This window comes from Hyaena hyaena, unplaced genomic scaffold, assembly GCF_003009895.1.
Source record: "Hyaena hyaena isolate Hyena2069 unplaced genomic scaffold, ASM300989v1 scaffold_445, whole genome shotgun sequence".
In the NCBI taxonomy this organism is placed as follows: domain Eukaryota; kingdom Metazoa; phylum Chordata; class Mammalia; order Carnivora; family Hyaenidae; genus Hyaena; species Hyaena hyaena.
In genome coordinates this window covers 1,555,089-1,581,768 of record NW_024081077.1, presented here as the reverse complement: position 1 = coordinate 1,581,768, position 26,680 = coordinate 1,555,089, and the positions used below count along the sequence as shown (strand labels likewise).

The 26,680-nt window shown below is 37.2% G+C and overlaps 1 protein-coding gene across 3 annotated transcripts; it reads left to right on the top strand.

Annotated features, from left to right (window-relative positions):
- On the top strand, positions 1-25,332 carry IRAK4 (interleukin 1 receptor associated kinase 4). 3 transcript variants are annotated; one of them, XM_039253296.1, is made up of 13 exons: positions 1-109; positions 408-598; positions 6,717-6,886; positions 9,432-9,577; positions 10,395-10,577; positions 11,301-11,461; positions 12,562-12,626; positions 15,404-15,518; positions 15,946-16,055; positions 19,799-19,982; positions 20,840-20,902; positions 24,484-24,642; positions 24,766-25,332. In XM_039253296.1, exons 3-13 carry the CDS (start codon positions 6,726-6,728, stop codon positions 24,799-24,801), a joined length of 1,383 nt encoding a protein of 460 aa, XP_039109227.1. In that variant the 5' UTR covers positions 1-109; positions 408-598; positions 6,717-6,725; the 3' UTR covers positions 24,802-25,332. The 3 variants fall into 3 exon arrangements, with proteins under 3 accessions (XP_039109227.1, XP_039109226.1, XP_039109228.1); XM_039253295.1 differs by lacking the exon at positions 408-598; XM_039253297.1 differs by lacking the exons at positions 408-598; positions 24,766-25,332 and having other exon boundaries at positions 24,488-24,636.
- The last annotated feature ends 1,348 nt before the right edge of the window (positions 25,333-26,680 follow it).

Sequence of the window (26,680 nt, the reverse complement as noted above, 5' to 3'; positions counted from 1 at the left end):
CTAGGAGGTTGGCCTTTTTCTTCTCTGGTGCTGTTCCGAGCCCGGGTTCCCCCGCAGCGGGCTCAGCTGGGCGGTGCCCTTGCCGCCCTGACGCCCCGATACTGGGCAGGTAAGGGATTCCAGCCGTGCGCTCCTTTTTAACAGGTAGTCCAAGGTCTGCGCTCCGGCCTCCATCCCTCTGCCTCAGGGTTGTTGAGGGACGGTTTCGGAAGGAAAATCGCACAGTGAGAAAAGTTAGAGAGGAAGTAGGTTGTGTGGGCACAGCCTGCTCCAGGCTAAAATCTTGGGTGGGTTCCCGAGGATCAAAAATTGAATCGCACCTGGGGAGGAACCTGGGGCGTGGAGAGGCGTCACCAAGTTCATTGTGTGGCTCATTCAGACCTCGCCTCCTGTTTCTCAACACCCAGGCGGTGTGTTGCGGGAACCAGTTTACGAAATGAGCCTCTTTTCCTGAGAACCAGGAAGTAAGGCCGGCTCTGGGCAGAGATGCTCCTGGCGTGGAAAGCATTCTGGGCCTCCGCAGGATTCTAATTAACTTGTCACTCTGGCTTCCAAGATTCCAGGAAATTGGAAAGTTGGAGAGGGCTGTCAGGATCAGGTAAGTACATTATCAGATGGGAAAAGGACACCTGACAGCCTGGAGCAAGAGAGAAAACAAAGGGATAAAAAGCAGACCCTGAGAAAGCGAGAAAATGTTATTTAAAATGGGAACTGAAGGTTCTGTTTGTGCCTGTAAAACCTATCTGCCTAAGGAGCCTTGAGAGTGGAGAATATTAAAAGTCAGCCTTTTCCCTTTCTAAGGGTAATCCTTGAAGAGACCCGTCAGAAAGTTCATACTTCCTTTATTCTCTCATGCTGAACACTCATTTGAAGTTTGCTTTCTGCCTGTCCAATCCAAGCTCCTGGTCGTGGGGGCCAAGCTTGCACCTTACACAGTCTTCTTCATCCTAGTAAATGTTGGGAAACGTTCAGACCAAAAATCTTGGTGCATGCAATCCCCTCGCCCTTCATATCAGCACTTGGGATTGTGTTAGCTCTACTTCAGAAAATATCCAGCATCCTAAGACTTTGCACCTTTTCTGCTACCACCCTGGTCCAAGCCACCAGCACCTCCCAGCTGGATTGTTGGTGTACCCTAGTAATTGGTCCCTCCTTGCCTCTCACTCTTACTCTGATATCCCTTCTTCTCAGAAGCAACCCCAGTGTCCTTTTAAGACATGAATGTAGAGTATATGTCTCTCGATCTTAAAGCCTCTACTGTCTTCTCACTCAGAGGATGAGCAAAATCAATACAAAGGCTATAGGCTCTAGGAGACCTGGTGACTTTCCTACCTTCTCATTTTATCTTAGACTTTTTTGCTCCTTCCTCTCCAGACTTAGCCTCTCCTTGCTGTTCTGAGTGGGCCCACTCCAGACCTTTACATTTAGTATTCTTTTGCCCCCAGACTTCTCCCACAGATATCCCAGTGTCTGACTTTCCCATTTCGTTAGACCTTTAACACATGGCACTTTTTTATTGAGGCCTGCTCTGACTACCCTATTTAAAAATGAAACCCCTTCTCTATTTTTGTCCGCACTGTGTAGCATAGTATGGAGTTTATTTGCTTATTGCCTATCTTCCTCTGTTAAAAATATAAGCTCCACGAGTTCAGTTATTTTTTCTTATTTTCCTAATGTTTCCTAATGTGTAGGAAATTAGATCAGTATCCAGCACAAAGTAGACACTCAGTCTACTTTGATTTATTTGATTTATTTCAACATTCTGAAATATTCAGTATTTCAGCCTGCTTGGGATTCTCTCCCTCTTTGTCTGCCCCTCTCTGCCTTGGAATAAATAAGTAGACTTTTTAAAAAAACTAAATTAAAATTTTAAAATCAGTCTTTCATCCAACACATATTTTGAATAGCTACTAAAGCTCAATTTGTTTGGGTCCCTGCGTAGGAGAGCACACCAACTAGGAGAGAGGACAGACACATAAACAATAAAATATGATAATTGTTATACAGAAGTTATATAAAAGAATGACTGGGGACAGTTTGGAGCAAAAGAGATGATTATCAGGGAAAGCCAATAGTGCCTTTTGCATTGAGCTTGAAGAAATACTAGGCATTTATCCAGTGGTCCTCAAGGTCATTGGGCAGTTATCTTACTGAGCTCTAGATAAACTCACCTCCTGCTTCACCAAGAAAATAACATTGTGTGAAAATCTCCCTCTCCCTTCAAATATATCTGTATCCAAACCTGTTTCCAAATCCTTTTCACAGTTTGGAAGAAAAACTTTCCTTCTATTCAAGGCTGACATCCTTACCTATACTCTATTTACTATCCCTTTTTTTATCTCCAACCAAGCTTAACTCTTAAAGCAAATCTTAAACCAGCAGTTTTCAGGATGTGGTTGGGGTTCCCAAGTCCCTTTCAAGAGGTGTGTAGGGTCAAAATCACTAATGAGTAAAAGATTCGTTCAGAATGCAATGAATTTTAATGAGACAGAGTTCATCGATATGGCTTAGGAAACCGTCTTTTATCAAGTCTCACTATAGTGTCAAAGAGAAAAATCTCCTTTGTGGAAAGGCTATTAAAATAGTGTTTCCAGGGGCGCCTGAGTGGCTCAGTTGGTTAAGCACCGAACTTCGGCTCAGGTCACGGTTTCACATTTTGGGAGTTCAAGCTCTATATCAGGCTCTGTGCTGGCTGCTCAGAGCCTGGAGCTTGCTTTTGATTCTGCGTCTCCCTCCCTCTCTGCCCCTCCCCTGCTCATGCTCTGTCTCTCTCTGTCTCTCAGCAATAAATAAATGTTAAAAATAAAAAATAAAATAGTGTTTCCAACTATATGTCTGTGTGAAGCTGGATTTTCTTTATATATGTCAACCAAATCAATATATTGCAGCAGAGTAAATGCAAAAGCAGATATGAGAATCCAGCTGTCTTCTATTAAGTTGAACATTAAAGAAATTTACAAAACTAAAATAATATCATACTTTTATTTATTTTGGAAAATGTATTTTTATCAAAATATATTATGTATGCTAGCATGTAGTATGTTCATTATTATTAATCAGTTAATGAGTAAGTAAGTTTTTAATTTCTCAGTATCAGTTTCTAAGAAGGTAAATATTAGTAGATAGAACCAACATAAACAAAAGCTCTTTGGAGTCCACAGAAATTTTTAAGAGTATAAAGGGTACCAAGACCAAATTTGAGAACTGATTCCTTCTGTCTTTGTCTCTCCTTCCCTTCAAAGCCAGATTTCTTGGAAAAAGTGCTTTTATTATTCACTCACTGCTTTCTAAAAACTGTTCTTAAGTCACCCAGTTTCCAAATCTAACATACCCATCAGTATTTATTGGACCTCTCTGGGTGTTTTATACCAACCTATCCCCTGTTCTAGAAATCTCTGATATGCTGTTGTCTTAGTTTTTTTCTTACCTCCATGGCTTATCAATCTTTTTAAACATTCTTCTTTCTCTTCATTTCTTCACATTCTATATGTTCCTAATAGGCAACCTCACATTTACTTGTTGCTTCAACCAACAATTCACTTATGAACATGTGAGAATGCTCATGTAGTAAGTATTCTTTACTAAACCTCTCTCCTAAGCTCCAGACCATATAGCTACTTAGTGCTAACCCCCCTAGATGGTGCCAGAGGTAGATATTTCACATTTAACATGACCGTGAACATTTCATTTCCTCTATCATCTAACTGCCCAAGCCAAAATGCCAGAAATCAGCTTCTTGGTTTCTCTTACTCTCCTTTCCCTCTAGTATCTGATTTGTCATTAAATTATGTTGATTTGGCCTCCTAAATCTTTGAATCTTTTTTTGCCTCCATTCCTTGACTTTTTTCAGGCTTTCATTTATGCTCACCTCGATGATTGCAGTCTTCAAACTGGTCCCCTTATCTCAATATACATCCCTTCAAACTTTTTATCCAGGAGAATCCACTTAACCAAATAAGATATCATGACACCTTTCTTTAAAATCCTGAAATGGCTTCCTCATAACATTTAGTATAAAGCTTCAACTCCTTGCCTTAGTACATGAGGTGTGTTATGATTTGTCCCTGCCTCCCTCTCCAGCCTCTTCTCTTACTACTTAATGGCATGCATCCTATGCTCCACCCATAGCAAACTCCTTGCCTGAGCCTAATCTATGTTCTCCCTGCTATCCCTACTGTCTGGAATTTCCTTTTAGGTTTTTCCTCATCCCTTTTCACTCATCCTTCTAACCTCCCACCCTACCCAAATCTGTCTTGATATATTTACTTTAGACTGCTTTGGCTTGATGCTCCTTCTCTGGGCCTCCACACACTGCACACGCCTCTTATAACATTTATCATTCACTGCTTGTATTCCCTGCGGGACTGAGAAGCTTGAAAACAAAGATTTTTTTCCTCTCTGTAGCTCCTATAACTTAGTACAAAGCCTGATATGTTTTGTTTTGTTTTTTAATTTTTTTTAAGGTTTATTTATTCTTGAGAGAGAGACAGAGTGTGAGCAGGGAAAAGGTAGAGAGAGAGGGAGACACAGAATCCGAAGCAGGCTCTAGGCCCCGAACTGGTAGCACAGAACCCAACATGGGGCTTGAACTCACGAACTGCGAGATATGACCTGAGCCGAAGTTGGATGCTCAACCAACTGAGCCACCCAGTTGCCCCCAAAGCCTGACATGTTATTTGAACATATGAATAAACGAAAGGAAATGTCTTTATAGAAAAGAGAATGACTTGAACAATGCATTGTATTATAGAAACAAGGACATATGGAATGAATTTTGGAGTAAGATATTGATTCAAGTCCAACTCTCATTTACTACCTTTTTTTTTAAATGTTTTATTTATTTTCGGAGAGAGAGAGAGAGAAAGAGACAGCGTGAGCAGGTGAAGGTCAGAGAGAGAGGGAGACACAGAATCTGAAGCAGGCTCCAGGCTCTGAGCTAGCTGTTAGCATAGAGCCCGACGTGGGGCCCGAACTCACGAACCATGAGATCATGACCTGAGCCGAAATCGGACGCCTAACCGACTGAGCCACCCAGGCGCCCCTCATTTACTACCTTTGTGAAGTAAAGATGTTAAAATTGTCTTCATCACTGTAAGGATTAAGTGAAATATGCGAATCACCTAGCATGGTACTAGACAGCAAATTCATTCATTCCTAATACTTATCAACAATATATGCCACGTGCTATTCACTAGTTTTATATTAGTGAACGAAAGAGCGTAGTCCCTGAACTCATGGAGCGTATAGTCTAATGGGGGAGGAAGATACTAAACAAACAAATAAATACATGGTTACAGTTACATCATGCAATGATCAAAGACAATTAGGTTGAGGGCGGATAGACCTACTTAGATGCCATGGTCAAAGAAGGCCAAAGAGTAGAATATATAAATATAGAGGCCTAGGATCAGGGAGACATTTGCTTCTTACTCTTTTATAGCTTCTGAATTTTGCACCATGTGAATATATCTTTTACTCCAAAATTTGATTATATTACATCTTAAAGTTAAAAATATAAGAGGATGGAGCTCCTGGGTGACTCAGAGGTTGGGTCTCCAGCTTCGGCTTAGGTCATGATCCCACATCAGGCTCTGTGCTGACAGAATCTGCTTCGGATTCTGTGTCTCCCTCTCTGCCCCTCCCCTACTCACGCTCTGTCTTTCTGTCTCCCTCTCTCTCTCTCTCATAAATGAACATTAAAATTTTTAAAAAATATATATATATAGGGATAGCAGGAGAATAATTGACAGAAGAATATGTAAATCTCTTTGTCTTGATGAATTAGAAGGAAAGGTTGCTACTTGCTAAAACAGAGGCATAGAAATCAAAACCACATGGAAAAAGGCTCAGGTGTGAAATACTCACTAAGGACAATGAGCTGAGTGATAGGTAATCAGTGAGCTCAGTGATAGGTAAGACAAGTAATAGGATTAAGAGCAGTGTTGAAGGCCCCATGGAAAATGGGTCCCCGTTAATTTGTATTCTCTTAGGTATATTCAACAATGCTCATGTACAAGCAAAATTGTGAAATTTATCCCTGGCTGGTGCTTTCCAGGGTGTAGTGGCAAAAGAAAAAGGGGAATGAGGAAGTAAAGGTTTTCTCTAAATTGTGAAGTTGTGAACCACAGGGTTTGGCTTAGTAGGGAATGAATTCTGATCAGACAGTTCTGCTGGATTCAAATAATGTGGAGCACTCAAAAAAGAGGTATAGAAAAAGTTGACTATTTACCATATCTTTTAATGTTACTCAAATTATTTCAGGACTTTTTTTTTTTTACTTCTACTAAAGAGTGGTGGTAAATGTTTATTAGCAGATAAAAACTGAGAAAAATGTTTTAAATTGAAAAATAAATCTCTTTTATTAATGGATTTGATTCCTGAATATATTCACAGGGATTTTTCTGAAAAAGTAAATTTTTTACTCCATTGGGTAAATTGTACTTGGGAAGTGTCAGTGTCAGAAAAAAAATTCTTCCATTTTTTATTGATAATTATAGGTAGAGAAAGAATATAAGACCAGAGGACAATTAGACAAAATAAACCACAATTTTAATTTCTTATTAGGATATCAATTAGTTGACTTTGGAGTGTTCCTTTATTATGGTATAATCAGTTGCCAACATTTCATGTACTGTAGAAAATTGTGATTTTATAAGTTTATGGATGTCATCACTAAAACTACTGTAAAATTTTAATGACAGTTTTCCATATTTTAGGAACAGAAGATGAATAAACCCATAACATCTTCAACATATGTACGCTCCCTCAATGTTGGACTAATTAGGAAGCTGTCAGATTTTATTGATCCTCAAGAAGGATGGAAGAAGTTAGCGGTAGCCATTAAAAAACCATCTGGCGATGATAGATACAATCAGTTTCACATAAGGTAACATATAAAATTCTTTTCCTTTTTAAATTCTTACATCACAGGGGCACCTGGGTGGCTCAGTCACTTAAGCGTCCGACTTTGGCTCAGGTCATGATCTCACAGTTTGTGGGTTCGAGCCCCGCGTCAGGCTCTGTGCTGACAGCCAGCTCGTAGCCTGGAGCCTGTTTCAGATTCTGTCTCCCTCTCTCTCTGACCCTCACCTGCTCACACTATCTCTCTCTCTCTCTCTCTCTCTCTCTCAGAAATAAATAAAACATTAAAAAAAATTAAATTCTTACATCACAGTCTAGAATGATGAATAGATGTAAATACTGTCTAATATTGCAATTCAGAAAGTAAAACTCTCTTCAGATGAGATAATGGTAATAAGTAACCTCTTTGTGTATGTGTATATGTGATTTTTGATTCCTTCTCCATTATGTCAGCTAGGCTAGTATTGTGATCTTGCAAATAAGTTTTTGGGTTAGAATCAAGATTCCTACTTTCACTCTAGTTTTCTGTTTAGCAAGCTGAGAACAGTTCCCTCTGCCTCACATTTGTCATTTCCAGATTGAACATAGGAAAATTATAAGAATCTCTAGTAAAATTCTAAGTGGGTAAATCTCTACTCCCCCTTAACAGTGTACTTTGGGAGTTCTTCAAGTTGACATTTTAAAGTTGCTTATAAATGTACACATCTATGAACAGAATTCTTAGTTCTTAGCCAGGATTTTTCAACACTATCTTCAGATAATTTCATTCTTTGTCTCTATTTAGTGTAAAATACAAATATAGATTTATTTTTGTCAGTTATTTCAGTCCAAATCTACATCAAAATCTGTCTTTGGAAGCAAGAGGAAAAGGCATAAAATTGTGATTTTCATCATTAACCTAATAAAGATCCCAAAACTTTAACTTCTATCTTAGTTTTTCCAGGAAGTGTTTCCTCACATGAAGGATAAACACCTTAAATTACTTGAAAGAAGCTTAAGTTTAAACCTTGAAAGGCAACTTTCAAAGATAGTGTAATGGTATACTATCAAAATATTCTGGAGAATGGTTGAGGCAGTTGGGGGGGGGACGGGGTGGAGAAAAAGCTCTTGTCTACAGAATAGTGGCAGCAAATAATTATTGAAAGAATGATAGAAAAGGTACTAGTTTACAACCACCAGTGAATAATTGATTCATGCAAGACTCATCGATGATGCTAAAACCACAAGATGAAAAGTTGTCAGTGAACAATATAAGCACAAGATTTCAAAGTATTATCCATAGGTTACTTAGGAATTATGAAGGGTAATGGTGCTTTTATAAAGAAAAAATCTGAAGTACCCCTCCTTAACCAAGTAATCAAACGTTGGGTCACCGATAATGGTACAGACTGCATTATGTGACTCTGGATGTGATGCAGTGGGAACAACATGCTGTCTGTCACCTATGTGGTGTTCTTACCTGACATTTTTAACCTGAATTTAATCATGAAAAAGTCATCAGACAGATCTAGACTGTGAGACATTTACAAAGTGTGTGGCGTACACTGTAAAGCATATGTGCACACACACAGGGAAAGGGAGAGGGCAAGAACACAAGTGTGACAAAGTGTTATCAACTGGTCAGTTGGTGCATCTAGGCAAAGGGTAAATGGTTGTTCCTGGTATTATTCTTGCAACTTTTCTGTAGGTTTGAAATTTTTCAACATAAGAAGTTTGGAGGAAAACCAGAAAAAATTGTTAAGTTTTTAAATGTTGATTTCCAGACTAGTTTTTAAAGAAAGAACAAAAAACTGATCTGTTTTTCCGTAATTTAATTGAAATGTGATTAAGATCAATGGAATAATTCTCCAAGTTTATGTATAGTATCCTATTTCATTAAACAGGCAGGTTTATTAAAAATCATATGGCTGGGGCACCTGCGTAGCTCAACTGGTTGGGCGTCTGACTGCGGCTCAGGTCATAATCTCACGGTTAGTGAGTTCAAGCCCCACATCCAGCTCGCTGCTGTCAGTGCAGAGCCTGTTTCGCATCCTCTGTGCTCCTCTCTGCCTCTCTCTCCCAAAAATAAACATTAAATTTTTTTTAAACTCACGTGAATAGCAGAGTTATTAAGTCAGGTAGGGAAAGAATATAGCTTAGTAGGTTGAGAGCAGACCCTTAATGTCAAGTGAGATCTGAATTTGGATGTCAATTTAGATACAGTTTTTTGGCTGTGTGACTATGGGCTGGTTTCTTTACCTTTTCATGCCTGGCTTTCTTATTCATAATTAGTATATATTTGTAGTATCTTAGAGAATTAAATGAGTTCATGTGGATGCATCCCATGGCCCACTGAGCAGATACTCATAAGCACTCAGTATATGCGGACCTATAGTATTATCACCTTCAGCATCTTTTTCCTTTCTGCCTGTCTTCCCAGTTCTCTGTAATTTTGGCTGATTCTTCTGCTGCCCCCTCCTTAATACTATAAGAGGTAGTATGGGCCAGACAAGGGCATGAGGGAGTAATTCCTATTTTCATGTTAAGTCTATTTACATATTAATTTTGTTTCTTTGTTGCTTGCTTTTAAGGAGATTTGAAGCATTACTTCAAACTGGACAAAGCCCCACTTGTGAATTACTGTTTGACTGGGGCACCACAAATTGCACGGTTGGTGATCTTGTGGATCTGTTGGTCCAAAATGAGTTTTTTGCCCCAGCAAGTCTTTTGCTACCAGGTAAACTTGAGCATGAGTAGGGCATCAGTGATTAGGGTGGAAAGGCAAGTGGCAGAAATGGGAACATGTCTTCTTGCTTGGACTTTTTTCTCCTAGTAGATGAGCCTTACATTTGAGACTCCTTTTCATTCTTTCTACCCTCCCCAACTCATACAAGCACTCCAGATATGCACTGCAGACTTGCTGCTGAGGAGATGGAGACCTCATGACTGGGCCTGAGCCACCATTTGTGTCAGGTAGTTTTGTGCCAAAAGGAAGTGTAGAAGGACAGAAATTACTTTTTTGGGGTTTTATTTGTTTGTTTGTTTTAACTCTTGCTTTTTTTTACCCTTAACTTCCACCCCAATGGGACTCTGTAATCCTGATATCCTTACATTGTATTGTGGTGGGTTACTGTCTAGATCCCTTCCTAACAGCTTATTTCCCGTTGATACCATTTGTACTAGCAGTTGTCACTTTTCAGTGTGCAGTAGAATCCGTTGGGGTTCTTGTTAAATAAGTAGATTCCTGTCTCTATTCCAGACCTCATTATCAGAATTCTTGACTTGGGTTAGGTCTGTGTTTTTCAACAAGCCCTTCAGTGCTCTGATGTAGGCGGTACATAGACTCTTTGAAAACACCACCTTCCCCTCTCTAGTCACCTTAACCAAAACTCACAAATTCGTACTAGGTAGCTTCTTGTGTGTATGCTGTGAGAAAATGGGGTTGACGTGTGGTAACTGCAATGATGTCAAATGAACCAAGTTCCTAGTTTAACTTCTGCACACAAACACTTTTTCGTATGGAAGGACAACTTGTAACTTACTTCATCTGGCAGATGCTGTTCCCCAAGCTGTTAATACACTACCTGCTAAGGAAGCTGTAACAGTTCAGCAGAAAGAAATGCCTCTCTGTGGCAGAGACAGGGCATTTGGGTTACCTGTGCAGGATCTTGAACAAAACTACACTCTACCTGACTCCTCAAGTCCAGAAAGTACAAGTCTAGAAGGCAGCAATACGCGTAAGTAACACGTGCAGTGCTTTCCCTTGGCGGGTTTGTCATTGAGCCCTTTGAAATAAATCTGCCCTTTCGGTTGTGCACACTGGCAGTAGCTCTTCTGTGGGTTTTCTTTTTTTCCCTCCTGACCTGTTCAGCGCCATCTTCATTGTATTAGTCAGTGTGTTATCAACGAGAAGAGGCAACAGGACATATACCCAACCATAGAAGTATGAAAAAATGCATAAATATTTACATAACTTTAAAAGGTCATTTTGTAATGAAAGCAAGTAACTGGAGTTTTAGGTGGAGGACCACCAAACAGAATTCTCAAGATAAAACTTAAGGGGCGCCTGGGTGGCTTAGTCGGTTAAGCGTCCGACTTTCGCTTAGGTCATGATCTCGCGGTTCGTGGGTTCGAGCCCCGCGTCGGGCTCTGTGCTGACTGCCAGCTCAGAGCCTGGAGCCTGTTTCAGTCTGTGACTCCCTCTCTCTCTGACCCTCCCCTGCTCACGCTGTCTCTCTCTCTCTCTCCTAGAAATAAAATAAATAAATAAATAAATAAATAAAAGATAAAACTTAAATTTTTAATCTAAAAGATAGCCTTACTCTCTCCTCTCCTGTCTAATCCAAAGTTGTAAATATTTGTGTATATATGAAATAATCAAGTTGAGAAAATACTGAAGTTATTAAAACCAATATCCTTTTTATTGAAGCACCTTTTTTCTTATTTCATTGACATTATAGGTTTTCACAGCTTTTCATTTTATGAATTGAAGAATGTCACAAATAACTTTGATGAAAGGCCCGTTTCCATCGGTGGCAACAAGATGGGAGAGGGAGGGTTTGGAGTTGTATATAAAGGCTACGTGAACAACAAAACTGTGGCCGTGAAGAAGCTTGTGGCGGTAAGTTATATGTTGAGGAGTTAAAAGAATTATAGGAAAAAGTTGCTTCGTAGTGTGCTGTATCATAAGCTGTAAATTAGTCCTTAGGAAATACGTTATTTCAGTGCATATTTTCTTTAAACATCATTCTAAGCTGACTGTTCTTAATACTTAAAAAATTGTTGAAAGCTATGGAACCTGTCCCTACAAAAATGTAGTTATGGGCATACACATATAATTGTATGTATAATTTTGGAAGAGTCACAAAATAAAGTTGAGAAACCCTGTTCTACTTAGTGCTTCATGCCTAATCAAGATTAAAATGGGAAGATACTAAGAAAATTTTGTAAAAAGAGATTTCTTATGTTACTGTTATCATTTAAAAATGAAGTTTAGGAGCGACTAAGTGGCTCAGTCATGATCTCGCTGTTCGTGGATTTGAGCCCCTCGTTGGGCTCCCTCTGTCTCTGGCCCTTACCTGCTCATGCTCTGTCTCTCTCTCTCTCCCCATCTCTCTCAAAAATAAATAAACATTGAAAAAATTAAAAATCAAAAAAATAAAAATAAAAATGAAGTTTAAAAGTTACATAATAAGAAAATAATTGAAAAAAGTTTGTCTAGATCCTTTATTCCCATTGCCACTAGAGTGTTCAGCATGTCATTGACTTGTTACATTATAAATCTATTATTATATTCCAGAAACATCCATAGAATACATATTTATATGATAAAAATAGTCATCCATTGTCATATACAGTACAAATACTTTTGCAGGTTTGGTTTTTCTTTTTGCCTTCAAATTTGCTTGTTTTCTGTTACAGCAAATTTTTTCTTGAGAATGTTTATGCAGTGAGGTCTCACATTATTTCATTTTGTTCCTACAATAACTCAGGTTTATATGGTTATATGGCTTATGAGGTTTTTTTCCTTGTACTAACTAGCCGTGGGACCTTGAACAAATGATTAGTATTTCTGATTCTCAGTTATTCTACCAAAGGGGGAGAATAATGCCTTACTATTTTAAAGAAAGCAAGATCAGACAGGCGATCGCTTGTGCCTCCTTCTCGCTTTAGGAGCCTTGAGGTTATCGTGTTGTATTATGTTATATATTATTTTTTCAGATGGTTGACATTAGTACTGAAGAACTGAAGCAGCAGTTTGATCAAGAAATAAAAGTTATGGCAAAGTAAGTTAATTTGGCAATGTGATATCGTAGAAGAGAGCAGGACAAGAAGTAGGGGACCTGATTTCTTACCCAGAGTATGCCATGAACTAGTAATATTTTCAGATATGTAAAATTAAAATAAAGGATCCAGATTAGAGGAATTGAAAGAATTTTTGACTCTACAATTCAGTGACTGCATATGCTCATGTGCATGTAGATAAAACAGCAGTTTTTATTTTAAATCATAGCAAAGCTACAAAGGGTTTCAACTATCTTGCATTATCCTTTGCTGCTCCCAAAATTCATGACAGATAAATTATAAATATGGAAAAATATGTATTTAGAATAATAGACCCTTATATATGTTAATAGCTCTAAGCCAGGAAAAAGTTATATGCCAGAATGCTTAGAAGACATTGACCCAGTATGCCTGAAAATTATTGGGCGTCTTCGGGAAGAATGAGAGAAACTAATCACAAAATTTATTCTAATAATTGTATTGCAGTGTATTTTATGTATCTGGCCTCATTTAATCCCTGTAAAGGTTATTATAACCTCCCCTATATTTCTTTTTTCCATTGAGAGTTAGAAACATTAAGTAACTTGCCTGAGGCCACGTAGCCAGTAAAAATCAGATCTGGTTTTCATATTCAGATCTGTCTGATTCCAGAGCTTGAGATTTTTTTTTCTTTTTTTAAATGTATTTTTTTAATATTGAAATGTAACTGACATACAGTGTTCTGTTAGTTTCAGGTGTACAACATACTGATTCGACAATTCCCTACATTACTCAGTGCTCACCACCCATCGTAATTGTGGTCACCATCGGTCACCATACCACACTATCGATATGACGAATTCTAGTGAGATTTACCGATTTACAATATTACACCCATTGCTATAAATTACCAATTTTAGTTGATTAACCTCAAGAAAGAAATAACAGACTGGAATTAATTCAGTCATGGTAAAAATAATGCATGCTGATTAAAAAAAACAAAACAAAACAAAACAAAAATTTCTTTCGGGATTTTGTTCCCCATACCCTTATACCTACTTTTCAATCCTAAAAGTAATCTGTTCAAAGTAGATAATCTGTGAAATACAGGAATATGTATTTAAAATAATAAAAATCACCTCTTAAATACATCACTCGGAGATAACCACGGCTAATATTTTGATGTAATGATGTGTGTATACCATTTTCCCCATGTCATTAAAAATAATTTTAAAGCATTTTGTTATTTTACATTAATTTTAATTTTAAAGTATTGTATATTAATTATTTGGCACATATGATGATTATATTTTATTTAACCATTACCCTACTAGGTTTATTTCTAATTTTCATCATTGCAAATTAAAGCTCCTTTAAATCTCATTGTACATAAATCTTTAAATGTAGCTCTGCTTATTTCATCAGGTAGAGTCCTAGAAGAATTACTGGTTCAGAATTCATGAACCTCTTAAAAACTTTCCAAGTACATGTCCAAATGGCTTTATAAATAATGATTTATACTCCCACCACAATGTATTACAATTTCATTTTTCATCCTTACCTCACCACCATTGACTATTATCACTGTTTTTTAATAAGTACCAGTTTCTGGATCTTACTAGCAGAATGACTGTGGCCAAGTTTCTTAACTGTCTATTCATTAGTTTTCTCATCTATAAAATGGGATAGTGTTTACTTCATTAAGTTGTTATGAGAATTCAACAAAACAAAGCAGGTAAATCATTTACTGCAGTGCCATGTATATAGTAGAAACTCAGCAAATGTTACCTACTCATTTTAAAAATGTGCCAGTTTGGTGGAAAATAGAGCACTTATTGTTTTAATTTGTACTTCTTAAAATATTTATGAGGACAGACTGTTTTCAAATTAAAGCCTGATTTGAAATAATGAAATGCCAGAATTTTAGATCATTTTGAATCAACAAAATGAGTAAGCACTTGGATGGAGATTATCATGTTGTACGTATACTTCTAGGCTCTCACATATTTGCTCAGTCAATTCTCACAGCATCCATGTTACACAATCAGTATCCACAATTACTATCCACATTTGGTAAAGTTGCTGAAGCTCACTGAGGTTGGTAACCTGTTACCTGTTAATTTGGCCTATAGATATCCAGAGGGTGGCAAAGCTGGACTTTAAACTTGGGACTTGGCCCAGTTTTCTTCCTACTTTCTTCTATTTACCACAGATACCTAAGATTTGTTATATTTCAGCTCTCTTCAGTTTTATTCCTTTCAGGTATATTAAAAAACTCAAATTGGGCTATAAATAATAACACATCATTAAAGATCAAAAATGTGTAAATTAGATGAAGTTAAAGATTCATGTCTATAAATCCATGCTTTGGATATGTTAAAAAAAATTCTTGAAAGGATTGTCATACCAATTTCAACAGATTTCTTGAAATCTTGCCTGTACTATCATTGAAAGTTGTGTACACTAAGGTTAATATCAACCCAGTCCTTAACCAAACTATCACAAGTTCCAAACTTATAAATTGTTGAGCTTTTACTAAAAATAGAAAAAGTGTTTGCTTCTAATGTTGATCAGTATTGACTGAAAGAACTGTTTGCAGAAAATTATAAATAGTTGTAATAAACATATATATATATACACACATACTATAAACATACATAATGTAATATAATGATACAAAGCACATCATTCTTTTCTTACTCCTTTTTTCTGTTAAAGCTCTAAATTGAAAAACTTTCAACCTACAGCTGAATATATGTATGTATCATAATAATTTTGAGAGGAAAATTATTTGTCATAGGTGTCAACATGAAAACTTAGTTGAACTACTTGGTTTCTCAAGTGATGGAGACGACCTCTGCCTAGTGTATGTCTACATGCCCAATGGCTCATTGCTAGACAGGCTGTCCTGCTTGGTAAGATGTCTGTTCACCACATTGCTTGGCTTTCTGTTTATGTGTTGGAATATGAATATTCACTTTGTGACAAGATTATTTAAACCACATTAATCTTAATATTTTTCTTGTTCTTTGAAAATTATACAGTTGATATATAAATCCCAGGTAAACAACTGGGATTACCATTCTATTAGGTAATAATCTTAAACAGTCAAGACTAGTCTTTGAAGATGCTCATATATTTTTAATGTCAAATAAGAAATGCTAACTCTGATTTGATCTTATTTAGAGATTATTTTTGAACAGTTTTTAAAAATTGCAATCCTAAATTCTGGGTGATATGATATCATTTTCAGTAGTTGCTGAGAAAAATGTCCTGTTATATATTTTCTACAGATTTTTTATCCTTTTTTTTTTTTAATGGGTTGGTTTCTTACTTTATAAGGATAATACTCCACCACTTTCTTGGCACATGAGATGCAAGATTGCTCAGGGTGCAGCTAATGGCATCAGTTTTTTACATGAAAACCATCATATTCATAGAGACATTAAAAGGTAAATGCTACTCTTACAAAGCTTTTGGAAAACCATCTTTAAAGAATAACTTGCTCTCACTCTTTCCATTCATATCCATATGCATGTCTCATCGCACCCCATGAAAGCTCTTCTCATTAAGTCATTCTGTAGTCCCCTTTATTCCAAACCCAGTGACCTATTTTTAGTACTTAGCCTGCATGGCCCCCCACCTTTTTTTTTTTTTTTTTAATAGCATGACATTTTGTTTTTCCTGACCACTTTTGCCTTGTCAAAATTATTTTCCAGATCTCCATTATTTTCTGAATCACTTTCATCCTCCATGGGTACATTTCAGGTCTCTCTCTTCTTATGTAGCTAACAAATACTAATTGAGCACCTACCATACACTAGGCACTGGAGATAATATACTTAGCAAAAGTAGCACTTGTTGCATTTGACATCAAGCAAATGATCACAAACTAACAAAAGAACTTTAGTGTGCAATATGTAGTATTTAGTACTACGTAATAGTATTCGTATAAAGAAGTATTCTCTGAGGAAGTGATATTTTAGTGGACATCCAAAGAATGAGTAGGAAGTAAGTGGGCTCAAGTTGAGGGTGGCTAAAGAAGATAGGGAGAAGAGCATTCTAGACAGAAGAAACTGCATTTGTGAGACCAATGTTGAGAGGGAGCTTGGGGGCATGATGAATTAATTACAGGAAGTGAAATGAACACAATGTAACTGAAGTGCAGAAATGGAAGGAATGATTGATAGAAGATATAGAAGTCAGCAGGAAGCTAAATCCTATAGAATCTGATAGACTAAGGTAAGGTCTTTAGTTTTATCATCAATATACTCAGATGCCATTGAAGGATTATAAGTAGAGATGTGGCATCATGTTTAAGTTTTGAGAAGGTCACTTTGACCCTCAGTGTAGAGAACAGTTTGTAAGAAAGGAGAGTTAGGAGACCTTCTCAGAAGTCTTGGTGATAGCTGTTCATATCAAAGGAAGTGAGCAGATTTGAGAGATTAAGATAGCAGGACCTGCTGATATCTTGGCTGCAGAGGGGTCAGGAAGAGGGACAGGTCAGCAATGACTCCTGGATTTATAGCTTCCTGAATTGCATTCTGGGGTGATTGTGGCATGATTCACTTACATAGAAGGCACTGGAAGAGGACCAGGTTGAGGACTGAGAATATAAATTCTCTTTTGTACATGTTACATTTAAGACTCTTTTAAGATACGGAAGTGGAGATGTTAAACAGATAATGTGATATACAGATTTGGACCTGAAGTAATCTGAGCTGAAGACAAATTTATGTATTACTTGCATATAGGTGTTAATTGGAGACTGTCATAGGATTGTATTCACTTAAGGAAAGAGAGAAATTAAGAAAAGTTCCCAAGATTTAGTCCTAAGGAACTTTAAGACGTAATGGCCAACTAGAAGAGCATGATCCGAAAGGAATCGAAGAAAACAGGCATAGAAAGATAAGATGAGAACGAGGAGAGTGTGGTATCCATCAAAAGAAGGAAAGAGAGCATTTTCCAAGAGGTACTAGTCAAAAATATGTTACTTTTTAGAAGTTAGGATGAGGATTGAAAACTATTTGATTAGTGCCCTGAAGGTCATTAGTATCTTTACAGAGTCCTGCTTCCACGTGGTAATTGGACAGAATTCAGATTGTAGTTTAGGAGAGAGAAAGCTGGAGAACTGAGATGTGAGTATAGACAAGTCTTTTAAGACATTTGGATAGTGAAGGATGATCACTGGAAATAATATATTATTCAGGAAACGTTTCTTTTTTTTTTTTTTTAAGATGGTTGAGACTAAAGCACATTTTTATGCCTATAGGAAGAAGGAGATGATAAAGTTGAAGAGAGAAGAAGATAATGTATAGAGTAAGGTTTCTGAGGATTTAGGAAGGAGTCCAGATAGAGGGATCAAGCTTAGATGACAGGACAGGTACTATATCTCATCCTCTACATATTGGTGCATCTCCTGTTCTCACCTCCTGTCTCTTCTGTTCTCAGAACGTGTTCTTGCTGACTGACATTATATTGACTTCGCCTGCTACCTATGTGTGGGTGACTCTCCAATCTGTATCATCAGCCTCCATTCCTATATTTTCAGTATCTCCAGACCAAAACGACCTCACCTGCATTTCCCACAGAAGCCTCCAAATTAACATGTCAGAAATCAAATTCATTTTCTCTTCCAAACCAGTCTTCCTTCTAGATTCCCTTCCTTATCAAATGAAGTCACTATTCATCCTGTCTCCCAGCTAAAGACTTTCTCATTCCTCATATCAGACTAATTACAAAGGTCCTTTGAACATGCATCAAACTTTTCAGCTTCTCTCCCGCCCCAGTGTTCTTTCTTTATCTAGACTCTCACTATCTCTTATTTACTTTATGACAAGCTTTCATGGTCAGCCTTTAACCAGTCTGTACCAATTCTCCTCAATTCACTACTACACTGCCAGGTTGTGTTCCTAAAATTCAAGTCTAATAACATTAATTCCTTACTAAGAAACTTTCACTGGTGTCACACTGTCACAGAGTGAAGTTCATATTCTCTCCATGTTCCACTGGCACCAGTTTCTTGAAATTGATCACATGTTGTTTTGGGGTTCATTTGTTTTGTTTTCTTTGTTTTGTTTTTTTAATGTTTATTTATTTTTGAGAGAAGAAGAGAGACAAAGCATGAGTGAGAAGGCAGAGGGAGAAGGTGACACAGAACCTGAAGCAGGCTCCAGGCTCTGCGCTGTCAGCAGAGAGCCTGATGTGGGGCTCGAACTCACGAACTGTGAAATCATGACCTGAGCCAAAGTCGGATGCTTAACTGACTCAGCTACCCAGGCGCCGCTGATCACATGATTTTATGTTTTCATCACTCTGTACATGTTGCTCCATTTGCCTTAAATACCTTTTTTCTTCATTTAACCATCACCTAACAATCCTTCAAGACTAAGTACACTATTTACCCTGTCTTTGGAATTTTCTCCAGTTCTTTCAGGCATGTGTTTGTTCTCTCAGCATTTTGTACATAACATCACCATTATGGAATATTTTTTGGATTTTTAAAAATTAGGTACAGACCTTTGTCACAGACAGGATTTGAAAATTTCCCCTCTATGCAGCACTGAGCTGAAATACTATTATACATAGTGAGTCCTTGATAAAGTTTTATTGAATATTTCTTGAGTATGTGTGTATGAATGACTGTGTGTAATGAATGAATGAGCACCTTTTAGCCCTATTCTTTTTTCTTTGAAAGTTATCAGAGAGTACAAAAAAAAGAGAGAAAGAGAGAATAACGCTTGAAACTAATATAACACTGCATGTTAACTATACTGGAAGTAAACTTAAAAGCTTTAAAAAAAGAATAAAGAAATGAATAATTGAGATACTTTGGTTGGAAATTTATTCTTAAATGAGTTGGGAAATGTTAGGAAAGGAATTAAGAATGGTGCTTTAGGAGACTGAGGGAAATTTTCCCAAAATAAATTGTAAAATCATGAAATTATCTCTAACTAATGTGGACAGTTTTATTTCATTTTTATTCTCCTAAAATTTTTCCTCAAGAAACAAAAAGGAATAAGAAGACAATTATTTTTCTTTAGCTTCAATCTGACATGTAGACTTATTTACACATATTTCAGGCTTTTATGATGTGTTTTATTAAATGGTCTCCTTTGTAAATATGTACTTTTGTTCACACACCTGTTTGGCTTGCTTGAAAAGAAAACTATTTTTTCTTCAAACTTTATTTCAGTGCAAATATCTTACTAGATGAAGACTTTACAGCCAAAATATCAGACTTTGGGCTCGCACGGGCTTCTGAGAAGTTTGCCCAAACAGTCATGACTAGCAGAATTGTGGGAACAACAGCATATATGGCACCTGAGGCTTTACGAGGAGAAATAACAGCCAAATCTGACATCTACAGCTTTGGTGTGGTACGTTTCACATATATAATCAGTAACAATAATCATTCTGGCTATAACTGTGAAGTTGAAGTAGAATATTTTGAATATACCTGTCTTGCTTACCTCTCTTATGTAAATATGTACATTATTTACTTGAACCTTTAGTTAAATGAGAAAGTTATAAAAGCTTTTCCAAATTTGTAAACTTAAATTGGTTTCTGAAGTCACTGTGAGACATGACTTTTTTAGCACACTGTCCTCACGACTTAGTACGAAGCTTAAATTAGTGCATAGAACAAATTATATCATGCAGCATGCATTTTAGTGTCATAGTTTTTAAATGAAATATTTTTTAAAAGACATACACTTTGGAATTTTCTGATCTACTGGTCTGTCTCTAGTAACTTTTAAGATGGAGTGAGTGGGAATGGTTGGAGAAATTAGGCACTACTTCATCTTATTTTTGCATATGTATTTCATATATGGAAATTTAACTTCATAGCACTGAGAAATTAAGGCACAGAATTGTAGGATAGGCCTAAAATTTAGAAAATAATATTCTAAAAGCTAGAGACAATTATTCTTGTGAAGAATCCCCTGCAATACAGGAAAAGAAATGTCTAGAATACATACTGAGTGGAGCTGATTGTTTAGTAAGTTGCCAGTTGAAAAGTACTGCTTGTGGAGATTGCTGGAACCCAAGGTATCTGTGAGGGAATGATGGTGACAGATGACCACAGCTCATGTCCATTGTGCTTTAATGCCTCAAAGGCATAACGCAGTGTGGGGAAATGATTAATCAGATTTCATAATCAAGATCCATATTCTGTCTAGCTTCTGTATATTGTCTTGAGTGTTACAGTAATGGATCTTTTTTGTGTTTGTAGGTTTTATTAGAAATAATAACTGGACTTCCAGCTGTAGATGAACATCGTGAACCTCAGTTATTGGTAATTGAAAGATTCATATTTTCCAGTCCTTTTCTCTTTGCATTTATAATCTAAATTTATATGGGTAAATTGGCATCTAGATATATCACTTTCTATTGGCAATATTTCCATTGGTGATTACACAGTGGCATATGGAAAGAGCATCACAAATTTCTAATCTCAGCTCTGCCACAAAGGATTTTTATATATTCTATGTTCTGGTTTCTTTGTGGGTAAAATCAGAATAGAACTATATGATTTTTTTAGGTCTTCTCCAGTATATTTTTATTTTTGTTACTTTCAGGATGATTACTAACAGACTTTTCAGCTCAGTGAGGAAAAACAATATAGCTTCTATTCACATTTGTATTAGAATAGAATTACTAGAAAAATTTTCTCTCTATTTTTATTTTATTTGTTTTCTGAGAGAGAGAGAGCAAGAAAGTGTGAATTGGAGGAAGGGGCAGAGAGAGAGGGAGGGAGGGAGAGAGAAAGAGAGAGAGAAAGAGAGAGAAGGAGGGACGACAGGCACGACATTCAACACAGAGCCCGATGTGGGGCTCAGTCCCACAACCCTGGGACCACGACTTGAGCCAAAATCAAGAGTTGGACGCTCAACCGACTGAGCCACCCAGGCACCCCTATGGAGTATTTTAATTATAAAGTTGTGATAGAAAACATTACCTGTGTATTATGTTAGGCATTCATTGGCAGGTACATAAATAGACTAACTGAATGCTAAAATTATAAGACAATTATGCCTTGCCCTTTTTTCCTCTATATAGTAGATTTTACGAAATTAGAGGGTCTTTTTATAAAATTAAAAATTTACAAAAATCTTTTGTAATCTGAAGATTACAGAAATGCTTACTATCATGTATAAGCTTTTCTTAAAATTTAAGAACTACACTGACTTTATTCTAATTTATGTGTTCTAATGAGACAAACCAGTGTGAAATATCCAGATTATACATATATAACAGATTATTTCCCTACATTGGAGATTAGAAAGTCAAAAGCTATGTTTGCTCATGGGTTTGGTGCCATACTCTTTTAAGAAAAACCATAAGTTTGATATCTATATATTATAATATTGTTACTGGTGACCCTTGGCAAAAAGTACATCATAAAGCTTTCCATGGTTTCCTGGATATGTAGTAATGCAGTATTACATATTTTATAACATTTTGCATTGAAGTATATTTATAGAACATAATATTATTGTGAACAGTCATTATATAATATATATTATTTGTATTATCTATATAATACATATATATGTTATTATATTGTATGTATATTACTAAATTATAATATGTTTATTATCTATCTCATTGTGTGTTGGACCTCAGGAAGGAAGCCTCAGCTGCAGATACAATGTTTTGGAGCAATTAATGCCCAAGTATAGATAAAGCTTTGGGTGTGGATGGGATTATGCAGAGAAAGTGTGTAAATTAAAAATACATGGGGCGCCTGGGTGGCTTAGTCGGTTAAGCGCCCGACTTTCGCTTAGGTCATGATCTCGCGGTTCGTGGGTTCGAGCCCCGTGTCGGGCTCTGTGCTGACTGCCAGCTCAGAGCCTGGAGCCTGTTTCAGAGTCTGTGACTCCCTCTCTCTCTGACCCTCCCCTGCTCACGCTGTCTCTCTCTCTCTCTCCTAGAAATAAATAAAACATTTAAAAAAATTAAAAAAAAAATATAGGCCAGTGGACGCCTCCGTGGCTCACTTGGTTAAGTGTCAGATTTTGGGTCAGGTCGTGATCTCACTGTTCATGGGTTTGAGCTGCCCATCAGGCTCTATACTGAGAGCTCAGAGCCTGGAGCCTGCTTCGGATTTTGTGTCTCTCTCACTCTCTGCCCCTCCCCCACTCATGCTCTGTCTCTCTCTGTCTCTCAAAAATAAATAAATGTTAAAAAATTTAAAAATAAATAAAGATACAGGACAGTTTAAAAAAACTAAAGGAACTCTCCTTTTTTTTTTACCTTGTAATTTATACTTTTTAAGCAGAGCCTACCTGTCTAAAAGCCTAAATCCTTTTCTCTCAGACTTTTTCTCCTTTAGAGTATCACGAAAGACTCAAACATTTGGTTTGAGTAAGGATGAAATACAGAAAAACACAGAATCCGTCTCAGTCCTAAGCTTTATGCATGATCATATAATAATGAAAATCATAAAAGTCAGAGATTATACCCTGTTACTTAAGGCATGAATGCAGTATGACTATAAAGTAATAAGATTTTATTACAACGATAACCAAAAGGGAGTGATCCTTAGATCACTAGATTCTGCCATCACCCAAATGTTTCAAAATTCTTTTTTATTTATTTTGAGAGAGAGAGAGAGAGAGAGAGAGAGAGAGAGAGAGATGGAGAGCAGCAGAGGGGCAGAGAGAGAGGGAAAGAATTCCAGGCAGGGGCCACACTGTCAGCACAGAGCCCGACACGGAGGTCAAACCCACAAACCATGAGATCATGAACTGAGCCGAAACCAAGAGTCAGAAGCTTAACTGATCCACCCAGGTGCCCCTTAAAATTCTTCTGGAAGAGTTTCTGGAGGGTTGTTGTACATTGACCTCACGTAAATAGTCTTTTCCGTGATAATAGTTTCTGAGGACTGCTGTAAAAAACTTAGCACAAAGTGGGACATAAAGTGACAAAAACGTATTCTTTCAAAAGCAAGAAATCTGAAATCAAGGTGTTGTTATTCCTAGGGCCAGGAATTGGGCCCCCAATGTTCCTAGGGCCATATTCCCTCTGGCGGCTTTAGGGGAGACTCCTTGCCCCTTCCAGCTTCTCGTGGCTGTTGGCATTCCTTAACTTGAGGCCACATCACTCGTTTCTGCCTTTGTGGTCGCATTGTCTTCTCTGCATCTGTTTTCGTCTCTCTTCTGTCTCTTACACAGATGCTCGTCATTGGATTTAGGGCCCATGTGGGTAATCTAAGACGATCCCATCTCAAGATGTTTAATGACATGTTTTTCAAATGTCATTTTCTTCACATGAAGACCTTTTCTTCAAATGAAGTCATATGCATAGATTCTGGGGATTAGGACGTGGACGTACTGTTCTCATGGCCACCACTTGACCCACTCCATCCTCCTAGTCCTGTGCCTCTCTCCCTATGCAGTGCCTTCGTGTCATGGCCCTGTCCCCTTGTTCCGTCTCCCTCTCTCTCTGTGATTCAACAATCTGAGTACCTGTAGACAAGTTTACCTGTCCAGAGAGGAGGATTTGGGGTCCAGAAGTTGGAACTGCATTCTCAGGAGCACATCAAGAAGCAAATTGCCTTGGGCTGGCAGCCTAGTAAATGCTGCCAATGGGACTATGCGCGCAATTAGCTCAGCAACAGAAACACAAAAATTAGAAGGCAAATGGCTGAAAGTATCTAAAAGGTATGTATGTCTGTACCTAGGTGTGAATAGAGGTATAAATAAATAAATGGGGTCTCTCCCGTATGTCTTTAATTCTTAGTAAGGTTATAAAACTAGATAGTGAAATAAAAGTACATGTTGTTATGAAGTAGATGAAATAATTCCATTTACATTCTGATTTCTCTCACTTTTCTTTGAAGCTCCTACTAAAGTTTTAACATTTGTGTTAAAGCTAGATATTAAAGAAGAAATTGAAGATGAAGAAAAGACCATTGAAGATTATATTGACACGAAGATGAATGACACTGATCCCATTTGCATTGAAACTATGTACTCTGTTGCAAGTCAATGCTTGCATGAAAAGAAAAATAAGAGACCAGACATTAAGAAGGTACTGATTTTTTATATTTATTTAAAAGTGAAGAAGGTGGGGTTCATCTTTTTTCCCTAAGTGTACATTTTAGACCAACACTTTAATACAGTTTCTTTTTTATTTTTTCTGTCTTTATGAAAGGTTCAACAGCTACTGCAAGAAATGACAGCTTCTTAAAACTTCACTGGAAGAGACTCTTGGTTTTTTGTATACAGCTATCTAAACCATTTTTTAAACTAAATTTTTGTTGTAAACATTCTTTTTTACGTTAACAAGGCAACATGGAGCATGGAGTGTGGAACCCCCAACATATATATAGAACAAACAAAAGTAGAGCCACTGTACCAACCCTAATCCCTGGCTTTTTAGGGTCACCCTCAGTTCTTGAGTAATTGCCTTAGAACCTCACCAAACATGGTCTGAAAACTATAGAATTAGTAACAAAGAGGACTGGACTATAGGGTGAAAAGATCTGAGTCTGAAGCCCCAACTCCACTACTAATTTGCTTTGGGTAATCCCTTAACAGCTTTGAGCCTTTGTTTTTTCACTGGTAATGTTAGGCTAATTATCTACTGTGCTTCCCTGACAGGTAGTCATGAAAATCAAATGATACAGACTATGTATAAGCACTTTGTAACATGTAAAGTGACGTTAAAGTTCATATAATGATGTTTATACAATCCAATTACAGGCATTTGTTTATAGGATCATGTTCACAGTGTGCTTCTTTTGTTGAGAGAGAATATGTGTGTATGAGTGAGGGAGAGGCAGAGAGAAAGGGAGAGAGAGAGAATACCAAGCCGACTTTGCACAGTCAGCACAGAGCCTGACATGGGGCTTGATCTCATGAACTGTGACATCATTACCTAAGCCAAAATCAAGAGTCAGATACTTTTCCAACTGAGCCATTCAGGAAACCCACTATTTTAAGCAGTCATTCACCACTAACCAAATATTCCCTGATGTTACTCCCATAATGATATGGTCATTATTAGATAATGTTATATGGCACAATTGAAGGAATTTTGCAGATGTTTCAAGGTTCCCTAATCTGCTGACTTTGAGTATCAACAGAGAGAATGTGCTGGGTACTCCTAACCTAATAAGGTGGGTCCTTACAAGAAGTTTGAGACATTGTCTTGTGGGCCTTGAAGAAGTAAGCTACCATGTTGTAAGAAGGCCACGTTGACTAAGACCTATCGGTGGCCTTCTAGGCTAGGAGCTACCTTCCAGCTGTTAGCCAACATAAAAAACTGGGACCTGGGTTGTATAACCTCAAGAAACCGAATTCTTCTAGGAAGAACAACTGGTTTTCTAACCATATTTCTGACCCACTTGGTTCGCTAGCTAGCCAACTAAAATTTTTAATTTTAAATTTCTCTCGTTATGTTCTGTGAAAACTACACAGGTAATAGGAACAATTGATAAATGTTTTGCCTTACTTTTCTGTTGTATATTTAAGAGAAATTTAAGACATTCTAAAGCATTTATTGTTCTATCCACTTTCTGGTCCTGTGTAAAATGATAAAATGGTCATAGATTTCAGCTATCTGTAGTCCCTCTTTTTTCCACTTTCAAAATAAGCATACATCAGAGGTATGAAAGTTCAGTTTCAGACCATCAAAATAAACTGAGTCAAATAAATTTTTTGGTTTGCCAATGCATATAAAAGTTATGTTTACAATATCCTGTAGTTTATTAACTGTGCAATAGTGTTATGTCTTAAAAATAATATACTTAGTTTAAAAATACTTTATTACTAGAAAATGTTAACTATCTAAGCTCGTAGGGAGTTATAATCCTTTTGCTGGTGAAGGGTCTCCCCTCCATGTTGATGGCTGCTGACTGATTAGGTGGTGGTTGCTGAAGGTTGAGGTGGCTGTAGAGCAACTTCTAAAAAGAAGATAACAATGAAGTCTCCCCATTGATTGACAACTCCTTTCACAAAGAGTTTTCCTGTAGCATGCATTGCTGCTTAATCGCATTTTACCTACAGTAGTACGTCTTCCAAAATCGGAGTCAATCCTCTCAAACCCTTCCACTGCTTTTTCAACT

What these genes read in the sequence shown, in the direction of transcription:
- IRAK4 (XM_039253295.1), top strand. Translation starts at nt 6,726, where the DNA reads ATGAATAAACCCATAACATCTTCAACATATGTACGCTCCCTCAATGTT. An exon ending in GAAATAAAAGTTATGGCAAA is followed by an intron (nt 12,627 to 15,403) that starts GTAAGTTAATTT and finishes TATTTGTCATAG; the next exon opens with GTGTCAACATGAAAACTTAG. An exon ending in TAGACAGGCTGTCCTGCTTG is followed by an intron (nt 15,519 to 15,945) that starts GTAAGATGTCTG and finishes TTACTTTATAAG; the next exon opens with GATAATACTCCACCACTTTC.